At 31.2% G+C, this 26,356-nt stretch overlaps 1 protein-coding gene across 2 annotated transcripts in view; it reads right to left on the bottom strand.

Moving 5' to 3' along the window:
* The window catches only part of LOC106619119 (uncharacterized), a 173,566-nt gene extending 150,542 nt beyond the window's left edge, over positions 1-23,024 (bottom strand). The window contains exons 1-2 of one of the 2 annotated variants that reach the window (XM_036363251.2): positions 22,914-23,024; positions 12,472-13,378 (exon numbers count right to left, since the gene is read on the bottom strand). In XM_036363251.2, the coding sequence (XP_036219144.2) occupies positions 12,472-13,091 (620 nt within the window). In that variant the 5' untranslated portion in view covers positions 13,092-13,378; positions 22,914-23,024. Of the gene's footprint in view, positions 1-12,471; positions 13,379-22,711; positions 22,730-22,913 lie in introns of those variants that run through there. The other variant, XM_070108788.1, reaches the window with a different exon arrangement.
* Between the last annotated feature and the right edge of the window lie 3,332 nt (positions 23,025-26,356).

Here is a 26,356-nt window from a genome sequence, read left to right as displayed (position 1 = left end):
GAGTAAATTATAAATGACCATATGCGGAATTGAAATATTGAAAATGTCAAACTGTGGACGCAGCACTGACAGTTATGGCTCGATGACTACTGTTAAGCTTAGCGAATCTTATATTACGAACATGCGATTAATTTAGTGAACAAAGAGCACGAACTACAATAGCTGTGCGTAAAACATCTTCACATTGACCCAGAATTATTTTAAGATCTTGATTGTATATTGTTTTGAATATTTAACTTAGGTAAATGTGTCTAAATTGATTTTCGCACTTATTTCTTCAACTTAAAAACTTCAAACGAAAAAAACAACAAAAATTTCAAGCGTTTACTTGACTTTTTAAACATTTTATGCGTGTTTTATAGCATGTTATTTTAAATTTTATTAGTGGTTCCAGCTAGTAGCCATAAATCATGCTGGTGATTATAAATAAATTGAATTCCGTAAACATGCTAAAGTTTTGCGTTGTGAATTTATAAATTTAATTGTGCAGTCTTCAAGCCAATTTGTTGTTATCTTTGTTTTTTTTTTTTAATTTGGCTATTTTGACTCGCATGTTTTGCGTTTTTTTTTGATATCTTAATGCGCCACTAATTCACAATTTTTACGCGTTCTTTTTTAGCTCGCCAAAAGAAATGTATTGAATAAAGAACTTACTTGGAAACTCGTTTTACACCAACAATTTTTTGGCAATGAAACTGACCTGCAAGTTCAGGTTGATGTTTCATTTAAGTCAATGGGTTCTGACTCAAATAATATGCAAGAAAAAAAAAATTATTTTCAAGGTAAACTTGACAGATGGCGTAGTGAAGCCAGCGTTACACTGAGAGAACTTGGATGTGTGCAAAAATTGACAGTTAAGAATATGATCAATATCGTCAGTCTAACAAAATTTATTTTACAATTCACATCAACTAGAGCGACAAGCGATTTTTCCTCTATCACAAACTCGATTAACCTGTTTCACTACAAAAATAGTATAATGAACAATCTGTTGAGTATCCAATATTTTTATAATGTTATAAAATATAATGCTTCTTTTTTTCGAAGAATTCTCAAACATTCGAGGTCTCATATTGCCTTACTTTAATCCGAAAGCGACTGGAGTAGACAGATGGAACCATTTTATATACCGTCTTATTAAACAATTGATTACTTTTTATTCCAAAATCTTGATACCAATTCTGACAGTCATGAACAATCATAATTGCACTTAGGTTTTTATGAATATGATTTTCTGAGTTTTTATATTTTAATTTGAAATAATAGCTTTTTAAATCACCAGAAGAAATTTTATACCCATAGAGGTCTAGATTTTAGAATTGAGTATTTATCATTACATTTTGAATACTGTACTGTACTGTGATTAGTCTAAATTACAATTGAGGATTTTAGCATTACGATTACTTGAATATATTCTATCTTTCTTTTAATTGTGTATTATAACTTATAGAATATACTATATATTATATTACAAGATGTAGTATACATGACCTAACTAAATATTTACGAAAACGATTAAAAGATTTAAAATTTATTTATTTATTTTTATGATTGCAGTAATCATATTGCCTACATTTTGTTATAATACAGTTACTACTTGTATAATCATATTGATAATATTTATAATTATAATTACAGTAATAGTAACCATATATAATTTAGAAATTTCAATTTCAGTAATTGTAATTTAAATGTAATAATTGCCCAGCACAAACGCTTAGATTAGTTGTTGATAATTAAAGAAATGTAATGGAAATTTAATATAAAAATAAAGTAAATATAGCTATAGTATGAAAGAAATAAAAGGCTTGTAATCACAATAATAATAATGAAACACAAATAAATAGTAATGATAATAAAAATGTGAATGATGTTGATACTAATATTGATAAAGCTAATGTTAGTGAAAATGTTAATCATGTTGACGACTGCATGATATGATTATGATTTATACTGGTAATGATAATGGTAATGCTATTGAAAATTATAAAGATAAAAATATACATATTCAAAATGAGAATGAAAATTATGTGATTATCATACCAATAATTATAATTATAATTAAAATGATCATAATAATGAAACTGGTAATCATATTGAGAATGATGATGGTTATAATGGTAATGAATATTGATACTGGTAATGATTGTGACAATGCTTATAAAATTGATAAATATACAAGTAATAATATTGAAGATGAGAATTAAATTTTTAGTGACCATGATAATAATAGTGGTAATGATAATTATAATCATCCTGATATCAATAATCGTAATGATAAAGGTAATGATACTAAAAATTATAATATGGTGATGAATATTGGTAACGATAATTACAAGGTAATGATAATAATAATTATAAGTATATCTTAACTGAGAATGATAAAGAAAGCCCGAGCCGTAAGTATATTTTTTTATAAAATAGTAATGATTTTATTAGTTAGCATTCTAAAATTTAGCATGCAAAAAATTGTTTTAAAAAAATTACTTTTATAGGTCAAATTTTAAATAGTTTGCTGAAAAAACACATTTTCCTCTCTCTATACAAGTATATATATATATACATATTTATTATATAATATATATGTGCGTTCATATCGCCAAAGAAAACCTTTAAAACACTGAACAAATAAACTAGGTCATACTTCTATAGCACAATAACAAGTTGCGGTGCTTTGAGCCAATTAAACTGTTAAATGTAGAAAAACAAAATAATACTAAATCAACAAAAACTGGTCGGATATTGTCATAATTAACACTAAATAAGTATTAAGCGCTTAAAGTATATTGCTTTAGTGAGTCTAAGCAAATAGAAGCAAACCCTATGAGAACGGCGCCAGTGCGCGTATTCAACAGCTGCAATTTTTAAATAAATATATATACATATATATATATATATATATATGTATTATATATGTATAAATATATAATATGCATACATTTGTCTTCTAGTGTGCAGGAAATTGAACTCGTTATTGTGTCTTGGCCGGCAAAGAGTTTAATAACATTTCAATTCTTGTATTTTTTTTCCTTCACTGACATAAATACCTATTCACAAGCAAATGCAACAATAGCAACAAAATCGAAAAGTGCAATAATATTAAATGGTTCAAAGCTGTTTAGTGCAATTTTTTAATTATTTATGCAAAACACTCGAACCAAGTAAGTTAATTAAGCCTCCAGCGTGCCAATGTACTGCTACAATGGTTCATAAAAGCAAAAACAACAAGAGCAAGCGATTAGGCTAGTCTAGCGTAGAACGTAAAATATTTGCAGACCCGTCTTGAATGAATGTACCAGTTTGTGTTTGTTAAATGAGTGACTAATCGAAATGGTCATTCATTATTGATGCTTTTAATTAGTCGATGTGAAGGAGTGCGCGCATCTGCAGAACCATATGCCATAGCCTTTTAATTGATTTGCAATTCTTTCAAGAGCTTTTTATTATTTTTTATTCAATTGGTTTTCAGCAGCAATTTCGTTACTTTAACTGACGGCTGTCCAATTGACGCAATGACCTTTCACAGACCTCGCTGGTTGCACTAATAATACATAAATTGCTGAAGAAGCGGCATATTTTTAGACAAATTGTTCTGTATGAATGCAAATAGTAATAATTTGCCGAATGTGTGGCTGAAAGAACCCATTATATGGACACATATTTTTAATTACAAAATACTTGTAATATTTACTTTGACTTAAATATTTATATATAGAGGATATCTTTATCAAGCAATTCTAAAATTTTTGTTTATTTGCTAAATTATTTCTGTAAAATGAAAATGTTTGGGAAAAGTATTATGTTCACCGTTCTCGATATATTACATGCACATCTATAGATCTTTCTTATTCTTATACCTATATAAATATATTATTTATTATTTCTAGCATTTATTATATCTAGCATCCTTTAAAATAGGTATTTCGTAAAAGTATAGGGCAATCCTCATTCTTTGTCTGTATTTGCTTTAATTGGTGTCGAATGTTTTATAGTTCTTTTGAGAACAGTGCAAAAAATTAGTCAATTGGTATTTTTGGCCAGAATGTAATGATACAAGAGATCAGCTGCTGGTGATATAGCATCTGTTCTGTGAATGGCTTGGCTGTTATGAGTATAGCGTATGTGAACGCCAAGGGTTCTTGGGGAAGTAAGCTTGATCATCGATAGTTTCTTTGACCGAAATTATTCCGTACTTTTGGTACAGTCGAGCTGTCGGTTTCTATGTTCCTTTGATCCTAAGTTTTATTTGATAGATATCAAGAAATGAAATTAAAGCACGATTATCAATTAAATTAATGTTTTGTACCTTAATTTTTTTTATTGGAAATATTTAGATAGTATCAAATATCGATATTTATTTATTTATTAAATGAAAAAGCATATAAGTGAAAAGAAAAATAACGATGTTTTTGCTTTTGTCGACATATTTTATATTTCGTCTATCAATAATTGTCACTTATCGATAAGTGGCGCAACCGTTTACGTATCCCTAAAACTAATAAATAAGGTTCGAAATTGTTCACATCTTTCATAAATAAACTGTCATTATATTCCCCTGGTAAAAAAAAAAGTTTTATCAGTGATAATAAAAATATCGACATTTATCGGTTTATTATTTATCGTTAATCGAATATATCGAAAATATATCGATAAGTAGTGATAAACGAAATTATCGATGTTTTTATTTTTACTGATAAAAGTTTATTTTAAACCGGTCGAATATAATAATAAGGTTTTTATGAAATATATGAACAATTTTAAACTTTATTTATTAGTTTTGGAGATAAGTAAACTGTTGCGCCACCTAGCCGGACATTTGTTGTAGTTTCGTTGTATTACTAATTAGTATATACTCGTATATGGGCACTCTCTTTTATTTAACGTTATTGTTAATAGACATTTCGGGGGGGGAGACCATCTGTCATACTTATCCACACACAAAATCAATTAAACGCCTTGACGTCCGATTGTCAATAACTTTGCGAATTTTAATGATTATTGAAAAAAAATTAATACTGAATGACACTTGCCAAATTTAATTAAGTTTCAATGGAAAATAAAAAAAGTTGTGTATTACGTTTTTGAGGGACAAGTGACAGCGACTAAATGTGGTAGATTGAGAAAATTGCAACAATGTTATGAAAAAGCATACAAACCTATATTTTGACAAAAAAATATTTTTTTAGAATTAAAAGAAATAATATGGTTTTTTAGCAAGTGGCTATCATCAGAAATATTTGATTTAAAACTACACGTCCAAAACTGCCGAAATGTATACACTCCACCTAGTATTTCTAAGAATTACTTAGCAAAAGACGTAATCAAGTTTATACTAAGACCCATTCTCATTATTAAAATTATTTATTTGAACATTTCTCAAAAAAAAAATTTGCATAATTAATTATGTGGAAAGCGCTATGCACACTAATAACAAAAACAGGTGTAGAACTAACTGACAAATAATTTAGAATGGACGACTTTTCAAGCAGCCAAACTGAAACTCTAACTCCATAAAGTAAAGTGTAATACTTTATTTCTTTCTGTTTATGACATTATAGTGCTTTTTTATTTTCATACGCATACTTATGTCATCTTCTTATATTTCTAGACAATATTTTTTTAACTTTATAAGCGGCTAACGTTATACATTTTATTTTTATACCCTCACCAGGGTATATTAAATTTGCTACGAAGTTTGTAACACCCAGCAGGAAACGTCGGAAACCCTATAAAATGTATACAGAAATGCTCAGCATGATGAGCTGAGTTGATTTAGCCATGCCCGTCTGTCTGTTCGTTTGCCCGTCTGTCTGTATATATACAAACTAGTCCCTCAGTTTTAAAGCTATCGATCACTATATCTCACTAAGAAGCTGCTCATTTGTCGGAACGGTCGATATCGGATCTCTATAGCATATATCTGTCATGCAAACTGAACGATCGGAATCAAGTTCTTGTAAGGAGCCTTTTGAATTTGTGAAGGGTATTATACTTGTAGCTTCGGTGCAACCGAAATTAATGTTTTTACTTTATATAATGCTGCATATTTACTCCGACTAAAATGTTACGTAATTTTGTTAGTTTTTATTATGCGTGCTTAAGAATTTTGAATTTGGAATTAAGTTGCATAAACTTACTTTTATGCAAAATATTATTTTTGTTTATAAACAGGTTATATGCAAAAAATAATATTCTCATAAATTAGAAATTGTAGAAGTAAAAAAAAGAAAGAAAATTTATGCCTGTTGGAATAGGCGTGCACCCAAGTTAGGAAATCTTTCGTTGACAAGTTTGTCTTCTCCATAAAATTAAAGTGTACTTCACTGTGTTTTGTTTTAGAACTTTCATACTTTTCATTTTTATTTCAATTATTTATAGACCAGTGCAGAAGCCTTTGAAAGATAGCAGAGGACCTCAACACTCTTTATGCATCGACCCCAAACAGTTTGGATATTGTTTTGGGCATGAATCGTGTCAATGTTAGACTAGTCCCCAAAACCCTAAATCTTTTGCAAAATCGACGTGGAGTAGAGGTCGCAAAGCAGTTTCTTGACAACGTAGATGAGTACCATCTAACGCGTCATTACTGGTGATTACAAACAACGCCGGTCAAAAATCAAGTTGATTTTCATAATTTTCTTTGATTACACTGGTGTGGTTCACCGTGAATTCGTTGCACAGGGTCAAATGATCAATAAGAAATATTACTTGGGCATTTTGAGGCGTCTACGTGAAGCAATGCGATAATGCGCTGTCACATTCATTGTGATTGACTTTTTGGCCAAACACGAAACGAGAGTCATCGCTCAATCACCGTATTCGTCAGATTTGGCTGCCTGTAATTTTTTTTGTTTTTTGTTTAAACTGAAAAATCTGCTTCGGTGAAGGCGTCATGAGTTCATTGATACCATTAAAAGTCTTTCGCGGAAGGCCATACCAGCCGAGGCTAGGAATCTTTAGGAATTATAACTTAAGTTATTCAGAACGAGCGATAAATTGCTTGAGTTCTAGATTGTTAGTTGCATTGTGTAAAGAGGATATTGCCAAGAAGCTTATGGCACTTAAGGAAACTATAAGAGCATACTCGAATTTGAAAAAATATATATCTCTTCATTGACAAGCCATGGGGAAAGACTTTAAAAAAAATTATAATTTGGTTTCCAAGTGAAAGCACAATTTCATAATATAAGACCACTCTCTATGAGTATAACTCTAACCCAAAGAATGTACATCCGCGTTGTCAACCACCACTAAATGGTATATAATTTTCACAAATGCAATTTTGCACTCAATTAAATATGTTAATGAACAACAAATTTGAAGCAAAATTGCGGGTAGCATTTGGCATAGCATTAGCAGCAAACGCTGAAACCCCGCCAAGCATAATAGCAAAATAATAGTAGTAAAAGCTCAACAGGTTCGTTCTGTGCATTCAACGCGCTATGCAAATTCAATCCAATTACGAGCAAAATTGTGCGACACGGCACACCCACCAGCCAACGACGCGATCAATGTGCACATAGAATGCGAATGCGAATGTGAACGCGCATGCGGCGTAGAGTAGTCTGACTGACCGCAGCCGAGTGAACGTTAACGGTATGTTGCACTTGGTTAAACTAAACTATGAGCACACATAAACTGACTAAATATATATATACATATATATGTGTAAGTGCATGTAAAGGTTAGTTGCTTGTTATAGACGCTTATAGTCGGCTTATAGCACGTGTGCGGGTGGCTACTTCACTACGTATACGTCACCAAAAGCATGCTAAATTAATAATAGAAACACTAAAGTTGCCGTATTTTTACTGTTACATAACTTAGGCTTAATTAAAAGCAAATTGTAATTGGCAAATTTGAAACGAAATCTTAAATTCATGCAGCACGGTAGTCATGTATCTATATATTAAATGTATATATGCATGTGCTTGGTTGGTAATTTATTAACCTACCATACTTTTTAGGCAAAAAAGATAAATAAAAGACCTCAGTCGGCCAGTGTTATAATTTCTATGCTAATGCTGGTTAAAATTATTAATATATTATCTATAGCCAAAAGCAATACACATGAACTTATAAAACATGCAAATTATGTTTGCCAAAAATACGATTGAAATAAAACTACAAAAATCAAAATAAAAAATATAATGTGTGAAAAACTTTGAACTCAGTCACCGCAATATTTATATATGTCTTGAGTGTTCTTCGTGTATATGTAGGTCACAAAAAAAATTTACCACAAACCTGTTTGCGGTGTCGAAGTAAACAAATACATTTTTCAACCGCTTTATAAAGTGATTTGAATTTTTGTTTTGCCGCTTTAGAACTGCGGATGTGCTGCTCATTACAACAAGCCATATTTTTTACACATATTTTAGATTTATATATTTTACAGTTAATCAAGTATATCACTGTATTCAATATATATAAATTTATTAGAAAGTATCACTTCAAAGTTTTTACTTGAAATAATCGATAAAACTTCTTGATCTGCGAGTAAGTATTGTATCGCGTTTTCCAATAGGGATGATATGATTTCTAAGTGTTGTTTTGGGCATTTTTAATATGCCATGAGCTGGAATTTTTTTTTTCATTGTATTCAGTAATGTTTACAATTTTATAATGGAAATCGTTCTCCAATTGCACCTTCTCGTGCGCTTTTGCTATTTGATGGTCGTAATAAGTGCCCTCACTTTCATCTTAGTGGTGCGGTTAATAAACCAAACTCTTGATTCTGGTGCGAAGAAATTCATGAAAAGCCATTACATTCACCTAAATTGACAGTTTGGTGTGAATTTGGTCTGGTGGAATCATCGATCCGTACTTCCATCGAACGTTACTCTTAATGAAGAGTCGTATAGATCGATGATAACCAACTTTTTATTGCCGCAGTTGGAAGAAGTTGATCTTGACAACATCTGGTTCCAACACAACGGGGCTGCGTGCCACACAGCACTTGCAACAACTGAATTATTGCGACAAAAGTTTGGATATTTGATAATTTCAAGAGCTTGTGATATTGAATGGCCTCCAAGAAGTTGTGATTTAACACGATTATACTACTTCTTGTGAGGTTATTTGGATTCATTGGTCTTTAGCATTAAACCAAATTTTCTTCAAGCCTTAGAAGTCATTATTTAACGAGCTATTGACGACATACGACTTGTTCATCGAATTCGTTCTTGCAAAAGAAGTTGTGGATACCATTTGAACGATCTTCACATTAATTAAAAAAGTTCTTCACATTAATTAAAAGACATTTGAATTTCCTTAATAATTAGTGTTATTTTTTTTTAATCATTTTTTATTGGAAAACCCTGTATATAGTACTAAGCTTTCTGATCTTAAGACCTTCATGAGTCACACGCAATTAGTTCATCATCACTGAACGATGAAATCGCCCATTTCGTTCTACTATGAAGAAACGTCGGAGACCCTATAAAAAAAAAAAATATATATATACAAGTATGTATGATCAACATAGCAAGCTGAGTTGATTTAACCATGTCCGTCTGTCTGTATATACGCAAACTAGAACCACAGTTTTTGCGCTACATTCGTCGGAACCGCCGATATCGGACGACTCACTATAGCATACAGCTGTCAAATAAACTGAGCGATTAAAATAAAGTTCTTGTATGAAAGCTTTTTTATTTGTGTAGGGTATTCTAGCTAGGTGCAAGCAAAGTTAACATTTTTCTTCTTCTTTTCAAATAATATTTATTTCGTCTTATGTATTGTGTTTTTTTTTGTTCTAAAATGTGTTTTACATCGTGAATTCACATTGTCTCTAATATATTAAATATTAAGTTACTGAGATCAGTATGTTAGTCATATGCAGTACAAAATACTGATATAGTAGCTAGTAGACCGGCAACTATACACTAGTTGTTTTATATAATTTCTTTCTTATCCCAAGTTCTTCTGTTCTGGTATTGTTTTGAGAACTGCTGCTATATTATATAATATATACAGAATAATGTTCTTTCATTTCTGAATATTTAATCAAGGGAGGAGTCTGGAAAATACTATACTGACATTAGAAAAGCTTCTGGTAGATTCTTTCACTTATAAAAATGATCTTTAGTACTTTCAAATGATGTGCGAATGTATGAAATATCCGAGCTCTAATTGACCGGCTGGTTAAACATATTTAGAGCCCGAAAGATTGAAAAACTACTCTAAACGTACTACTCTAAACTCGTAAGAGAAATATAATAACTATTTGAAATTAATCAACATTTGCATCAAATATAGAGCAAATAGCTTTTTTCAAATATATTTCACTCAGCGCAGTCTATTGGTGCAGCTTTATTTTAAACCTCAGTACATACATTTTGAGAATAATATTTTTAATTAACAAAATCAGTTTAAAACAAGTAAGGAAGGGCTAAGTTCGGATGTAACCGAACATTTTATACTCTCGCAAAGTCAAATGGTATACTCGTTTGAGATTTCTTTGTGGATTGACTGATATTTTCGGTAGAAGGTCAACTATAGGCAGTGGGGTCCACATATTTAGTACTTAGGGGTTTGAACAGTTTTGGTTCGATTTAGACAATTTTTGGCCGCAAGGTGGCATACTTTAATTGCATTATTCACCCAAAGTTTTACCCCGATATAATCATTGTTACCTGATTTGCATAGTGGAAAGTGAAAGAATCAGATGGAATTGAAAATGGTGTTACATGGGAAGTAAGCGTGGTTGTAGTCCAATCGGTTGAGCAGATCTCAAGATATGGGTTTTCACCTAAAAGTGGGCTGTGCCACGCCCACTGACTAATTTTGAAAGCGGTTCCTATAAAGCCAATTTATACCATCTCAGAGATAAAATTTAATGTCTCTGGCGTGTTTAGTGCTTGATTTATCGCGCTTGGGGAGTGGGCGGAGTTGCCACCCGATATCAACTATTTTCACACCGTCAATAGAAGTGCTAAAAACATTTGCTTCTAGTAAATTTTGTTATTATAGCATTAGCGGTTTAGGAGATATGCACATTAAACCTATTAGAGGCGGGACCACGCCCACTTTTAAAAAAGAAGGTTTAACTTCAGATGCCCCTCCTTAATTTGATCCTGTGTACCAAATAACAGTCTTGTATCTTATTGCGGAGCTTAGTTATGGCAAGTTATTTGTTTTTGATTAATGGCGTTTTGTAGGCGTGGCAGTGGTCCGATTACGCCCATCTGTAATACCAACCGTCTCACGGTACCAAGAAACATGTCTACCAAGTTTCATAAAGATATCTCAATTTTTACTCAAGTTAGAGCTTGCACGGACGGACGGACGGACGGACAGACAGTCACCCGGATTTCAACTCGTCTCTTCATCCTGATCATTTATATATATATATAACCCTATATCTAACTCGATTAGTTTTAGGTGATACAAACAACCGTTAGGTGAACAAAACTATTATACTCTGTAGCAACAGGTTGCGAGAGTATAAAAACTTGAAATACAAAATTAGCCTTTCCCCATAAATATCAATCTGGCTTATCAGCTACATATGTAGATGCAAATATTCCTAAAACATTTTGCGGGCTGTCGCAATGACCGGAATAAAGTCTAATTTGTATGCATACGCTGATTAATTAAAATGTTGCTTAATCTCTCAACAAGAACTAAAAATCAACTACACGACAACTTTTAGCCGAAAATTAATTTTCTTAGTTCGGCACGTTTTGGTCACTCACTTTTGGTGTTTAGAAACAAAACAAAAAAATTTAAAAAAAAATCATAAACTTTGGGCAATCAAGAGTAGTGTGCAAATTGTCAACTGGACTTGCAATTTTGTTTTTTTTTATGTTTTTTTTAACTTTATTTTTTTCACTTTTTTCCAATTTTTTTTTTAATTTTTTAACATTTTTTTATTTTTATGATTTTATACTTATTAATTTTTTTTTTGTTGAAAATTAACTCAATTCTCTAGTTTGTTAAATTCGAAACAAATATGCATCTACTCTATGTCGATTTCTGCTTGACAGAAACAAGTTCGTTGCTTAAGTCTTTCGTATGAATTCTTAACATTGGCTATAAACTGTGCTGACGGTCAGGTACTTTGTTTATGTTTGATTTTTTTTCCAGCAGCAAATATCGGTAATTAATATACATATATATGTATGTGTGTGTACACACATACTCATACAAAGCAAACACTAAAGATTAAACAAAAAAAACTGAAATGGTAGCGCATGCCACATGTACAACAATTGCTCATTTTTCAAAATTATTAGCTTTTGTCTATTTTTTTTTTAACTATTTTCTGCCAAAACCGCTTTTTTCCACACTATTTTCAAGTATATTTAATTTTTTTTCATTAATGCCTTCAACTTTTTTACGGCAACTCTGCTTAAGTACATATATCTGCTTTAGAACGCGTTGCTTCCACTCCATAAATAGCGGAATAGAAGAAGAAGCGCAAAAAACGCCAAAAAATAATAATAATTTTTCAGAAACGTCACTCACCTTGTTCGCAAATTTCCGTTGCGTGTGTTGTTCAATGTTTTTGCGGCCAATTTGAAGCTACTGCTGCCGCCACTGCCGACACCTGCACCACCGCCGCCACCCAATCCCAAGCCGCCATTACTACCGCTATTCAGCTGACTTGCGCTCGTGCGCGGCAAACGTGGATTAGCGGCGCCGGTACGCACGGACGTGCCACCACCACCGATGCCAGCGCCGCTGTTGCCATTACTGCCGGCTGCAGCAACGTTGCAACTATCGCTGCTTAACACCGCTAAGGTGCAGACGAGCAACAGCAGCGCAATGGTTAGCGATGAGCGTTTGTTGTTGCGACAACAAATGGCGAGCCCACCGTCGCGTTTATTGTTGGTGTCAGCGTTGATGCGCTGTGTTTTGCTATAATTGCTGTGCATCGTTGCAATTTTTGTTGCTGTTGTTTTTTGGGTTTGTATTGTTATTGCTTTCGATTGTAAGAACCAGTTCTTGGCTGGTTGCTTTGTCGCTAGCAGCAGTTGTTGTGATTGTTGTTGCTCCTGTAATTGTGGCTCATAACTGGCGTGCTGCTTCTGCTGTACTTGTTGTTGCTGTTGCTTTTGCTGCTGCTTGGCCTTTAAGGCCGGCATATTGCTGTATGAACTCGTTTATTCGAATGTTGCTCTTCAATTTTTTGTTTCACACACGTTTTCTTATTTCTTTTCTTTACTTCGTAGTTTGCTGTAGTTGTTGTTTTTATATCACTATTTTTTTCTACTTCTTCGTCGCTTCTTGTTTTAACACACCGCGTTTACACGTTTTATTTTCACAATCATTCAAAATTTATTTGTGCGCTGTTACTTATTGTTGTAATTGTTGTTGGTTTGATTTTTTTCAATAAGTAAAATTATGTATTTAACAAATGCACTGAAAGTGACTGTAAATAAAAGATAGACATATATACATTCGACATATAAAAAGTGAATGGACCAATGATTCGGCTTTATTTCTATTTCAGTTCTTCGGTGGACTTACTTCTTTTTATTATTACTATCTTTTTTAATTTATATATATATATATAGCTGGTTTTTTTTTGCTGTACTTCTTTGATAGCATAGTTTTATTCAAGTCTATATTTTTCAGAAAATACCAAACAAAATATTTTTTCCAAAAATCCACTTCTGGCACATGCATGCGTTACTTATGTTAGTTTTATATTCTTAATGCCCAAAGGTATTCAATGCCAAAAGGCCCCACTATAAGTCAAAAAAGGTAGATCTGTTTCGCCCAACTGATTGTTTATAATCGAATTTTAGTAATGATGAACATTACAAGTAAACTGAAAGACCATTAAGGTTAGTTATATAACCTTCACATATATACCTCCAAAACAATAACAAAAACGAGGTTTTGTATGTTTGAATTTCACCCTCACTCCTCACTAAACTTTGGCCCAGATAGTTCGTAGTTTTACTCAGTCAATCACTCAACTTTACTAGCGGATATCGCTTTCCCCAGGACTGAAAACGTACACCATGAATTATCTGAGTGGTCGGCAATCCGCCGTACTATTTCGAGGACAAAAAAATGCAAAGACTTGGGGACGTCAGACAATGAAATCGATGGTGTGTGTTCGAAAGTAAACAGCTATCTCACCGCTCTTTCTCGTTTCTTCTCTGCAAGAAGCCTGACACTCTCCCCCCACTTAATCCATAGCAACCATATTCACTAACTGAACGAAGGAGTACAGACTGGATCTTAATATCATTGTCGAAAAAATTCCGACTATCCACAACCCTAAGATTTTAGGCGGTTGGGTTATTGCCCAAACACAGCACCGCCACAAATTCCTCGATTCGCTAGCCGGCACAAACGTTTTAGGCAACATATAAGGCAATCGGTCGACGGTTATCAACTACGCTGCACCGATATGGTCACCTGGATGTTGTGAAATGCAAACAATGAAGCTCCAGGCATGTCAGAATACTGCACTTCGTACAATCACAGAATGCCCCTTGATGTCTCCTGTCGAACGCCTATATGGTGAGGCTTGGAACACAACTTCCGGTTAAGGAACATAATGTACTCTTTCCAAGCAGTTTCTGCTGGGATGTTTTCCCAAAAAGTTGAAATACTCAACAATCACAAGCTCTGTGCGCAATTTGCATGCATCAGAGAACATGTGAGCGCAAGATTCCGTTCCAAGTGCTGCCGCCAACTTGTGTGAACAGCTTGTAGAGTTTGTTCTATTTGCTACTAGCTAGGGATTAATGAATTTAAGACAACTACTTGCTATTTTTCTTAACAGACCTTCTATTACTTAAAATTTATCACCTTAATGCTATATGGTTAAGCCTTCCTTGTTAGCCACGGTCTCTCTCTTAGGCTATTTTTATGTTTTTTTTTTAATTAAAATATTTTTAAATATTTTTGTTTTTGATTTTTTCTTCTCTTGACTAAAATTCGATTTTTGATCAAATCGAAAAAATGAAATGTAATTGTGCAGACGAATATAACAGATCAAGCAGAACATTTTTTATATTATTCGGTTCATTTGCCTCCAAGTAATCACTCAATTTGAGAAAAACGCGTTTAAAGCTAAGCTGTTTGAACTGAACGCTTGCACTTTAGAAGGCTTTAGATCAAAAATTATTTGAGATATCGATTTAAATTATCTTTGTATGTAATTTTTAAGGGTATCTAAAATTAAAAAAATCGATTTTTTTTAATTGTAAAAGTATTGTAGATGTGTCCCTTAAATGAAAAATTTAATAATTAGTCCGTTGTTTTCGAATAAGACTCTATTAATCAAGTTAATTTACAAGCTTTACAACAAAGAATCTGTTAGATGAGTGAAAATATTTATTGTTGTTGTTTTATTATTAAAGAAAAAGAAAGAATATATTTAAATAATTGGTCCTGCTTCTAAATTTTCCCTGTTTTTGTTGCTGTTGTTATTTTTTTAATCATTAATTATTTTTATTTATTTCAATATCTCATAATCAATCGATATTTTGGTGAAACTAGTTGTCGACACTTCCATACATATCGGTAGTAAACAACCGCATAAATTAAACGGCAGATAAACAATCATTATATTGATAGATAGCTGTGTTAAATAATTTAAAATGAGTAAACCCCATTTATTAGAAGCAAAAAATAATTTTTAACAGAACTTTAAGCAAATTAAATTGGCGTGAAATTCGAAAATTTTATTTCAGACTGCAACAGCATCTTTCCACGCACATAAGCACACGTTTCCTTATATATAAACATATATATATATTGATATTCCTATCACAGCATGCATTATGCATAATTAAATGCACTTTTGATGTCGCGAAAATTTTGAAATTTTTCAAACCTTACGTACTTACTACTAGACATACGATTTTCAAAGCATTCTACACACACACGCACAATAATGCAGACACATTTATGAGCCGCTTGAGTATTAGCATGCCGTTTGTTTATAAGTCATTTTTCTTCTTTTTCTCGATCGGCGCTAACGCGCTCATTGAAATATTTCGGTAATAACTTAAAAGGCTGTCGCACAAATCTCCTTTTGAGAAGTTGTTCGGCTGGAAATTGTGGTTTTTATGCGGCTCGTCACTGCTGTCACTTCAATATTGCTGCGCTGCCACGCTGTGTTTGTTAGTGTTGTTGCTGTTGGTTTTAGTTTTATTGTTTGTTTATTGTTATTTGTTTATATTAGTACTCACGGTTTCGTTTGCCATTCGCGCAATTCGATATTCAAACATTTCTATGATTTCATTTTTTACTTTATTTTTTTTCTTTTGTGGTTTTTAGCATTTTATTTTTTATAATTATTTTTTTTCCAACCATTCTGAGTTTGTAATTGGGTAAATGAATTTGCAAAGACTTAATAAAGTTCAAATAAGCTGCTATAATAGCTGAAAGCAATAAACATTAGTAAAATGCCATTAAAGTGTCATGTGAGTCAAGTATTAATCTCTTTATTGTCTGGCACGTGGATGAGGAGAAAAAGAAACTAACAAAAAACACATATTTTTATGAATAGAATTATGCATCTGTTTTCTATTGAACTGTTAATGTATGCTGTATTGTGGATTTTCTCTTATGATGTGCTCTTTAGAATTCAAATTGAGATTAGAATAAAATTGTGTTTCAAATGCAGTGGGGAGTTAATCTTAAAGATGCTGTTCTAGAATTAGCTGAGTAATTCTTAAAAGACTGTCTTGATTCTTGCGAGTTTAAGATTAAACAACATTGGCTCTTACTCCATTAGTGTTTCAGGAACTCGAAGGAAGAAAAAAATTAAGAGATTTCGGTAGTGACTACAAGTGGTCGAAATTCTTCGAGTGTAGCACTTGCTGAGAGAATATAAGCTTTTAAATTGATATACGTTGTTATCCTTACCAGCGATGAATTGAGACTACTTGTGTGGACTAAATTTCTGCTATTGCCAACTGAAAAGGAATGTGATAGACAAGAAAGTTTCGGTTTAGCGCCCTTGCGCAGATACACTATTTATACATTTATTTTGATATAAATTTATTGCTTTCAAATTAAATTATAAATTTTTCTAAAGTATATCTATAACAGCGCTGATTACAGTAGCATAACATTATTCATTATCTAACATTTTTTTAAAACGTGAAATCCAGCATCTTTAAACGTTGACCGAAATTAGAGAAAGCAACTGTATTTATTTCAAACATACCTTTTAAATAAAAGTAGGAAGTATTGCATTCATTATTTTCAATCACAGGTAAGAAGATACACTGTTATTAAAAAGAGACTTTTTCTGAATTTGATTAAGATTTCTTAAATAGTGGTCGATAGATGCGGTATAAAGTCAACCGGAACATCGAACAGTATTTGGACGTAAGATGAAATACCTTGAGGGCACTCTTTGTCCAAAGTTTTATTCTGATAATTTCATTAATATTTGATTTTTATACTGTAAAGTGAATGAATCAGATAGAAATCAAGAGTTTGTTATGTGGGAAGTAGGTGTTGTTGTCATCCTATTTCGGCCTTTTTCCCAATGTATAATAGAAATGTTTGGATAACCACACTCAAATGTGGTTGAAATTGAGGATTTCACCTAAAGGTGGACGGTACCACGCCTCTTGTCGAATTTTTACACCTTCTCCAAAAAAACCCGTTGTGAAATTTAATGCTTTTCGCGCATTAGTACAAGTAATTTTCAACATAACCGTTTTATGGGATGTGGGCGTGGCTATTATCTGATGTTACCTATTTCACAGTGCATGATGATATGCTAAATATAGTTCGTTTCGGTAAGTCTCGTTGATTTAGCTGAAGTATCTTAGTTTTAACTCGAGTTATCGTTTGCACGGATAGACAGACGGACAGATATTCACTCGGATTTCAATTCGTCTGTCATCCTGAACATTTATATATATATTCCTACAACCGTTAGGTGAACAAAACTATTTTTCTCTGTAGCCAACATGTTTCAAGAGTATAAGAACTAAAAATTTCAATATCACAGACATCATCTGTGGTAACCTGGAGCCTCTCATTATATTTTTTATATCAAACACGTGATACAAAAAATCCACTTTAAGATGCTTCAAAGTTATAGCACTCTACGTTTGCGCTTATTTTCGGATCTTATTTTTTTCAGTAGCAAATTTATTAGTTTAAATTAACAATGATTTCAGTTAGTTTTAAACAGGCCGGTATGTCAGCAAAAGATATACTTTTATGGAAATATTTGTTCAGATTTTTTTATAATAATTAAAATTATATCAGAAAAAAAAAAATATTATTTATTTTTTTCAAATAAAAATACATCAATTTTAACATCGGTTTTTTTACAATTTTATTGTTTCATTAAGAGTTAAGTAGTCTCTTTGCATATTTCTAAACATCCTTTACTCGTTTTCAAGATAATCTTCTTCTTTTCCAAAAAAAATTGTAGCGAACCTTTTATAACATTTAAACTAGTTTAGTCCACTGTTGATTTCTTAGAATTTTAGTTATACGCATATTAACGGCTTTGACAAATTATTCTGATTTTTGACACAACATAAACAATAACAGTTGGCGGGCGATATATTTTCTTGATTAATCTCTGGGCATTAACCACCAGCTGTGCTATTTGTGCTGACCGTTGGCAGCAAAAAGTGATTGAGAGTACAAAGGCATATAAGCATACATATGTGGATATGTGGATATGTGATCAATGACTTTCATTATGCATAGGTTTAACCATTTAGTGGGATCATAAGCAATAAATGTATATTGTGTACCGCTGAATTGTTGTTATAATATTTTTCTGTGGTTACTAATATTTTTGGTATCTTTCGATAAACTAGTATATCTGCTGTAACTACTGAGAGAACTTCTTTCAGTTTGAGTTTAAAAATTATTATTAATTAAAAAAACTAAAATATTTTTGCCTGGTCTATTAATAATTACAATAAATGTATCCCATTTTTCAGTCATTACTAAAAACTTATAAATATTTACAGCATGAGAGATAAGTAAAGTTGCATTATTTGAGATAGTGGTATAATTATTTGTTAAAACTACAAAACAAATAAAAATTTATATTTACATATTTTCCAGAGGTCGTTTTAATGGCTCACTTTTTCTTAACATTTATGCATGGTATATCTTTGTCAATCATTATAATTAGTATATGAGAGCTGGGGTAATTTGTGGAATGATTTCCCATATTTTCGACATTAAACTATGGCATATCCAGTGTTGTACGTTCACTTAATTTTGTTAACATATTTTACTTATTGATCGATATATATATAGTATAAAGCCAAGTGAAAGATTGAAATACTTATATAAGGTATATGGGTGCTAGGAGAGTATTGTCCCGTTTTCATCTATTTTAGTTACAATAACATAATATTGTAGGAATAATATTATCTCCGAAATTCATTACGATATCTCACATATGTTTTGATCGATATTTTCAGACCACAGATGCTCTTTTTACTAGAATTCCCTGCACCAAGTTAAATATACAAATCAATTTATGGCGAATAACAAAGTTACAGCATGCACGGACAGACGAACGGACTAACAGTCAACCAGAATTCAATTCATATGGTTTTCCTATTTTTATATTTTACTTTGACTAGCATTCTACTTGAGAGATATTGGCTATTTTATACGAAGCTTGCACTTTAAACTGGTGCCAAAACCAAATAACACAATAATTTAAGAAGGAAATATATTTTAAAAATTTTACATATTTTTGTTTTATTGATTTCATATTTGTTTAAATATGTATTTAAAATATTATTTTACAATATATTTAACTTTTCTTTTTTTGTTAATAATTTTTTTAACTTCACATATTTATTTGCTCAAATATTAAATTTATTTTTATATATTTCATTTTATATTTCGCTTATTATAGCATTTTCTTATTTGGTCAATTTTATTATTATTTGAGTTTTCGGTGCAGTTTTTTATTTACTAATTTATTTTATATTTAATATTTATATTTTATATTTATAATAGCTCAAACTAATGCGATAGTCTAGACATTACACTAGACTGGTCAAGCCATCTTGTTAAGCATGTAGGAAACGAACTATATTTGTTGCATTCTGCTGCTAGTAACTATCAATATATTTTTATTAATTTTTGTATTATTTTTCGTAACTTTTTTTTATTTTTTTTATTATTTTTTTTTGAATTATTTATATTCTTTATTATTATTATTATTTTTTTTTTTTAGATATATCTTCATATATTAATATTTTTTTTTTTGATCCATCACTTTTAGATTTAAAAATTGAGCAATCTTCTATTGCAACACTCCACAATTATTAGCAAAGCCTTCGGCATCATCTGCCTTTAATTCGGCTCTTATACTCAGCTGCGATCACATATTAATCATACGCACCGTTGCATGTCTAAGTAAACATTCTAAAATTCAACAGCTCACAAATGCAGAACACTAAGTCACGTTCGCCGCTTACCTACGCACACACACACACACACACACACCTATATATATATAGTAAATCTAATGATTTGCAACGTCAACACTTTGGAAAAATAAAAGCAAAACATGACAGGCCACAAGTAAGAAAGATTTAAAACGAAAAATAGTTAAACAAAAAGCAAAACTAAAAGTTGAAATAAAAGCAAAGGAAAATAGAAGAAAAAATCGCGCAAAAGAGTCTGCTGACGACTACGCTGTGAGCCAGTTTTGCAAATACACAAATTCTTAATAATTTTACGCTGAGACTGCTGCTGCTGCTATGTTTGTTGCTGTTGTTGCCGCTTGCTGTGCATGCGCATTGCCAAATAGAAAATTGCAAATGCAATCGCAACCGGCGCAGCCAATGCAGCCAAATGCAAATGTAATTCAATGCTAGACGTTGAATTTGAGTATCGAAGCGCTGGCACCGGCCATTCAGTCAGCCACTCAGTCAGTCAACCAGCTAGCTATCTAGCTAGCCGAAAGCCACTAGACTAAGCGACAAATAGACAATAGCGAGTGCATAGCCACAGCAAAGCAAACCAGCTAAGGCGGCATAAAGCCGTTTGGCATAAAAGCTTCGAAATGAAAACATAATTAATTTCAAAAAAGTACAGAATAATATTTAGTTAAGTCCACCAAAAAAAAAATATTTAAAAAAAAATATATAATAATAAATACGAAATAGAGTTTTTAGTTAGCGGCGGCTATCAATTTCATTTGATTTTTGTGTTTCTGCGCGGCGGCATTTGAGACTTTCGGTTATGGTCGCTTGCGCGACTGCGTTTAGTGGCAGACAGTCTTGGACTTAGACGTCTTTGCTTTGATTTAGTTTAGTTTCAGTTGTGGCAAGAGTTTTTTTTGCGAGTTTTTAGCGTTTCTTTAGCAGCGCTATAGTCATTTGTTGGCACGGAGTGTTGGTGGCACTGCCGCTGTTGCAACGTTGCATATACTACTAATGTAGTGTACGCTAGTACATATTTATTTATATGCATAAGCATTTACTGCTTATTTACATCTTTGCAGAGCGACATAATCTATTTATGCCACACTTTTTGCCACAAACTCACAAATACACGCATATAGACATATATGCAGTCTTATGCACCCACAGACTCGACAAGCGCTTGCGCTCCTGCGCATATTTATGCTGCAAACTGTATATATACAATATTTTCTGAATACAGGTTTTTCATTATGCGCCAGTGCTGCTGTTTGCGGTGTTTATTTGTGAATAAAAAATATTTAAAAAAATGTTTTTTTTAATCGGTTATTTTTTTTGAATTAATTCAAGTAAAAATATTAATTAAATATATACAAAAAAAAAATTATAACTAAATATGGTTATCAATTTAATTTAAAAAAATTTATCATAAAATTAGTTCTATTTATTTAGTTTAGTTTTTTATTAATTAATTATTTATTTATCAAATTAAATTTTTTTATGACCACTCCAATTTTATTAATAAAATATATTTTGCTAACATCTTTGTTTATTATTAATGTTTTATGTACTTTTTTAATTAAAATATTCTTATTAATTAAATTTTTAATTAGTCAAAAATTTGGGCTTCCTTTCAATTTAAAAAAATATATTTCAATTTACTTAGTTTAGATTTTTAATTAAAGTTAGAATTTTTTTAAATTTAATTTCATTAAATTTGTTGTTATGAACACTCCGTTTTTATTAATGAAATATATTGTTCTAATATTTTTTGTTTATTTTTTCAATTTTTAAAGTACTTTTTTAATTAACAAATTCTTGTTAATAAACTTTAAAATTGCTTGCACATTTAATTTAAAAAATATACATTAAAATTTTTTTTATAATAATTTTCATTTGCAAATATATATATTTTCATTTATTTGTTTTTTTATTGAACACTATTTTTGTTAATAAAATATATTTTTTTAGCATCTTTCATTAAAGTTTAAGTTTTTCAATATTAAGCTTTTCCGATTTTCCGCACATCTTGTTTACATTTCACAAATTTACAACAATTTTTAAATTTTGAGCATTTTGTTTTGGTTCAACACATTAATTTTCAATGCGGCCACTCAAAACTAGTAGCCGTTGTTGCAATCACTTTGAACGCCGCAGTTAAAAAATGAAACATAGTTATATGGAAAAAACCAGCAACAAAGATTATCAAGCTGTATGATCGAATCGTCGATAACCTCGGCGCGTTATTGAGCAACGTCCAAAAGTCGCAGCGGCTACTTTACGGCCAAACAGTCGTATAATCGTCGCTAACTATTTGCTATGTTTATAATTATTGCCACCTTTGGCTATTTTCGTACATTATTGTTTTTTATCTGAAATTTGTTTAGCATTTGGTATACGCATATATTTGTCGCAGTTTTTTTTTTACCAACGCGCACAAATATCTGTAGCAAATAATATATTTAAATTTCAAATTGCTTAAAAAAATTTGTATAAGCTTTGCTTGTGGCAATCTTATAAATATATATATGATTTTAATGCAATTTAAACTTCACACACCGATTTTCACAAGTTTTAGTTGCACCAAATTATTTAAACCGCGTTTAGCCGCGTCTTCAACCGCACACTTTAGTGGTCGATACAATTCTGTTAACAACAGCGCCAAGCGTGGCTGTTGTTAGTCGTTGTGTGAAGCGAGCGCAAAGCCACCAAACCAAGGCAACTGTCTGGCAGTAGTCCAGTCTGGGTGTCTGTGGCTATGGTGTGTTTGGTAAACGTGCAGTGACAGGCCGCCGTGGTGGTATGTGCGCGCATGCGCCAACGTTTATGCGCAGCTGAAGCAAAAAATGCAAGCCTAGTTGTGACTTGAGACTTTTGACTTTGTTTGCATTTGCACTTTTGATTTTGCATTGTGTGTTTGGCAATTTTTAATTTTTTTTTGCTGATTTATTATTGCGTTTATAGAAACAACTGTACGAATATTTAATGTAAAATGGGTACTACTGCTTTTCCATTTTCAATTAAAACCTAATAAATTATGGTAAATTTTAAGCTTTTGAGTTTTAATATACAAAGCCGAGGACTCTAAAAAATATATATATAAATGGTTAGCATGACGAGCTGAGTTGATTTAGCCATCTTCGTCTGTACGCCTGTTTATATACGAATTTGTCCCTCATTTTTTGAGATATCAAACTGAAATTTCGCACACGTCGTTTTCTACCTAAAATGCTGCTCATTTGTTGGAACCGCCGATATCAGAACACTACAGCATATAGCTGTCATACAATCTTAATGATCAGAAGCAAATGTTTGTATGAAAAACTTTTTCATTTGAGGAGATATATTCACGAAATTTGGCATGAGTTATTGTACAAAACTATAATGCAATCTCCGAAGAAATTTTTTAGATCGAATCAATATAGCGTATAGTTGCCATACAAACTGAACGATCGGTTCGGTTTAATTAATTAAATTTATTAATATTTTTATTATAATTTTCTCATTCTATTTTAGTGCTTAAGAATATTTAACTACAATAAATTAAAAAAATATAAAATAAATTTCATAAGATCAAATAAGATCAAAGCTAAAATCAAACTATTTATATTTGTTTTATTTTATGGTTATTATTTGAAATTTTAGTTTAATTTTTTTTTCTAATGAAACTTCAATTAAAATTAGTTTACTTTTTAAATTTTATAAATTTACTTTATGTTGTTTTTATGACATTATAACTTTGTTGAATTTAATTTATTTGGTATTTTTACTTTACATATATTTTTATGTTTTTGATTTTTTTTATAATTTTTTTATTCAATATTTTATATTTTTCTATACTTTATTTTATTAATTCTGTTTTTATTTCGCGTTTTATTAATTAATTAAATTTAATTTCTAATTAATTTTTATAAAATTTAAAATTATTGATATTATTTAATTAATTGCATTTTATTTCTTTATTGTTTTCATTTTATGTTTGTATTTTCATTTTTTATTTAATTGCGTTAAAATATTTAAATTAAAAAAAAAAAATTGTTATTTTATCTAAAAAAAATGCAATTCTCTTGAGCCTATAGAAAGATAATTTTTGTAAATATTTTTTGTTTTGGTGAATTGTAACGCACAGCATCCGAACTGCCCACAATCCACCACAATGCATGGCCAACAATAACAGAAATACTCGCCAACAGTTAATTGCAGCCATTGAGTGCCAAAGTCAATCACATGAAAATGAAACTTTAAATGACCGAAAACAAAAGACATTCACTTTCAATATTCACTCCCTCAAATAAAAACAACGTTTCACTCACTATTTGTGCTTAGTCAGCACGCTCTATCACTCAATTAGTTTTATGCTAAGCTTTAGCTCTGAGAAGTTTGAGCCAATTGATTATGCTTTTGTAAAAATTGAGAGCGATTGTGTGCCTGCGGAACAACAAAACAAGTTACTTTTCTATTTTGGTGACAAAAACAAAAAAAAAAAACTTAATTTTTATTTTTTTATTTGTATTATTTTGATTTTCTTTATTGCTTTGTTTTGATATTTTCACTCAGTTATTAAGTTAGTAAGCACGTTGCTTTATTTGCGGCGAATTAGTTGTAATGTTTTTGTGTAGCTGATGTGGTTTAACTGGATGCTTTTTTAATTTTTTTCTTTTTCACTGTAACGTTTTTGCGGCGAATTATAAGACAACTTATGAATGAATGCTTAGTGTTTAACTTTGTTTTTTTTTTTTCTAATTGGAAACTTGTTTATCTCTTGTATAATACTCGTGTTAATACTATACTTTTATTGAGTTACTAATAAAGTAATTATAATCTAATTAGAATTTAAGTTTCTTATAAAGTTCTTCTAGCAGAGAGTTAAAAGATATTCTTTCTCAGCTAATTCTTAATATATGAATTTATTAAATTAGTACTTTTATTGTGACTTTTAAGAATAAGTTTTTCCCATATACTTATCTAATATTAATTATAATTTAAAGGTGTATATCTGTGATAAAGTTCAACTAGAGCACATCGTTGGTAAATATTATAAAAAAAATGTCGATTTGGACGGACCTCTCGCGAAGTGAAAAGTTGAAAATATTTTTTTTTGTTATGAAGAATCGCAAAATATTTAGAGTAGTCTGTTAGAAGACATTTTTTTGTAACCTTATGAAATAAAATAAATAACTGGATGTATTAATATTAATAAAACTCCGAAAACTGTGTGAATATGATTCTGCTGAAGGAAATAGTAGATATGTATATATATATTGCATTTCACAGAAAGATGATCTGAAAAGATGTCCAGAAGAGACCGCAATAACGCCATGTTAGCCGTATAAAATTAGGTACATTTACTAAATTGGTAAATATAAGATACTTCTATCCAGAGCATTCATGATTCTGTGTACAGCACCATCGAATTACTTACTATTGCTTTTCTTGCCAAAAGTTCTGTTACAAGTTCAGACCATTATAAAAATTAAACTATAACACATTTTTTAATAAAGTTAATTTTATTTAGTAACGCATGTATTAGATGAGTGATGTACGAAATGTTATTCGAAATGATCTCCTTTTGCTTTCACAATTCGGTCATAGATCAATAACAGAACGCACAGCTTCTATTGGTACAACTATGAAACCAGGAATGTTGTTTTTAAGCCACTGCACTTCGAAAGGAGAGAGTTTTACCACGCCTTATAAAACATCGTGCTGATATACTTTTGCCCAAGTTTTAACCCCGGTTTTATTCATAGATGTGAAGGGGTGTAACGCCTTTACAGGAGACTCCATACCAAACCATTACAACAGCTGGATAGTGACCACGTTGAACCCTTGAAATAACATTTTTTGCGTCTTTAGAAGTGTTTGCTTAGATTTTGTCGTTTTGCTTATTTAAAACTTCTTCAACAGTTTGTCTTCTGTAAAAATGTTACCGTTAACCGCGTTCCACTGAAGAAGCCGCTTGCATCTGTTGAGCCTAATTTGCTTCAAACGGGCTCTCAGAA

Source organism: Bactrocera oleae, chromosome 4 (assembly GCF_042242935.1).
Source record: "Bactrocera oleae isolate idBacOlea1 chromosome 4, idBacOlea1, whole genome shotgun sequence".
Taxonomy (NCBI): domain Eukaryota; kingdom Metazoa; phylum Arthropoda; class Insecta; order Diptera; family Tephritidae; genus Bactrocera; species Bactrocera oleae.
Note: the sequence above shows the minus strand (reverse complement) of the source record. Positions and strands in the feature narration are given on the sequence as shown.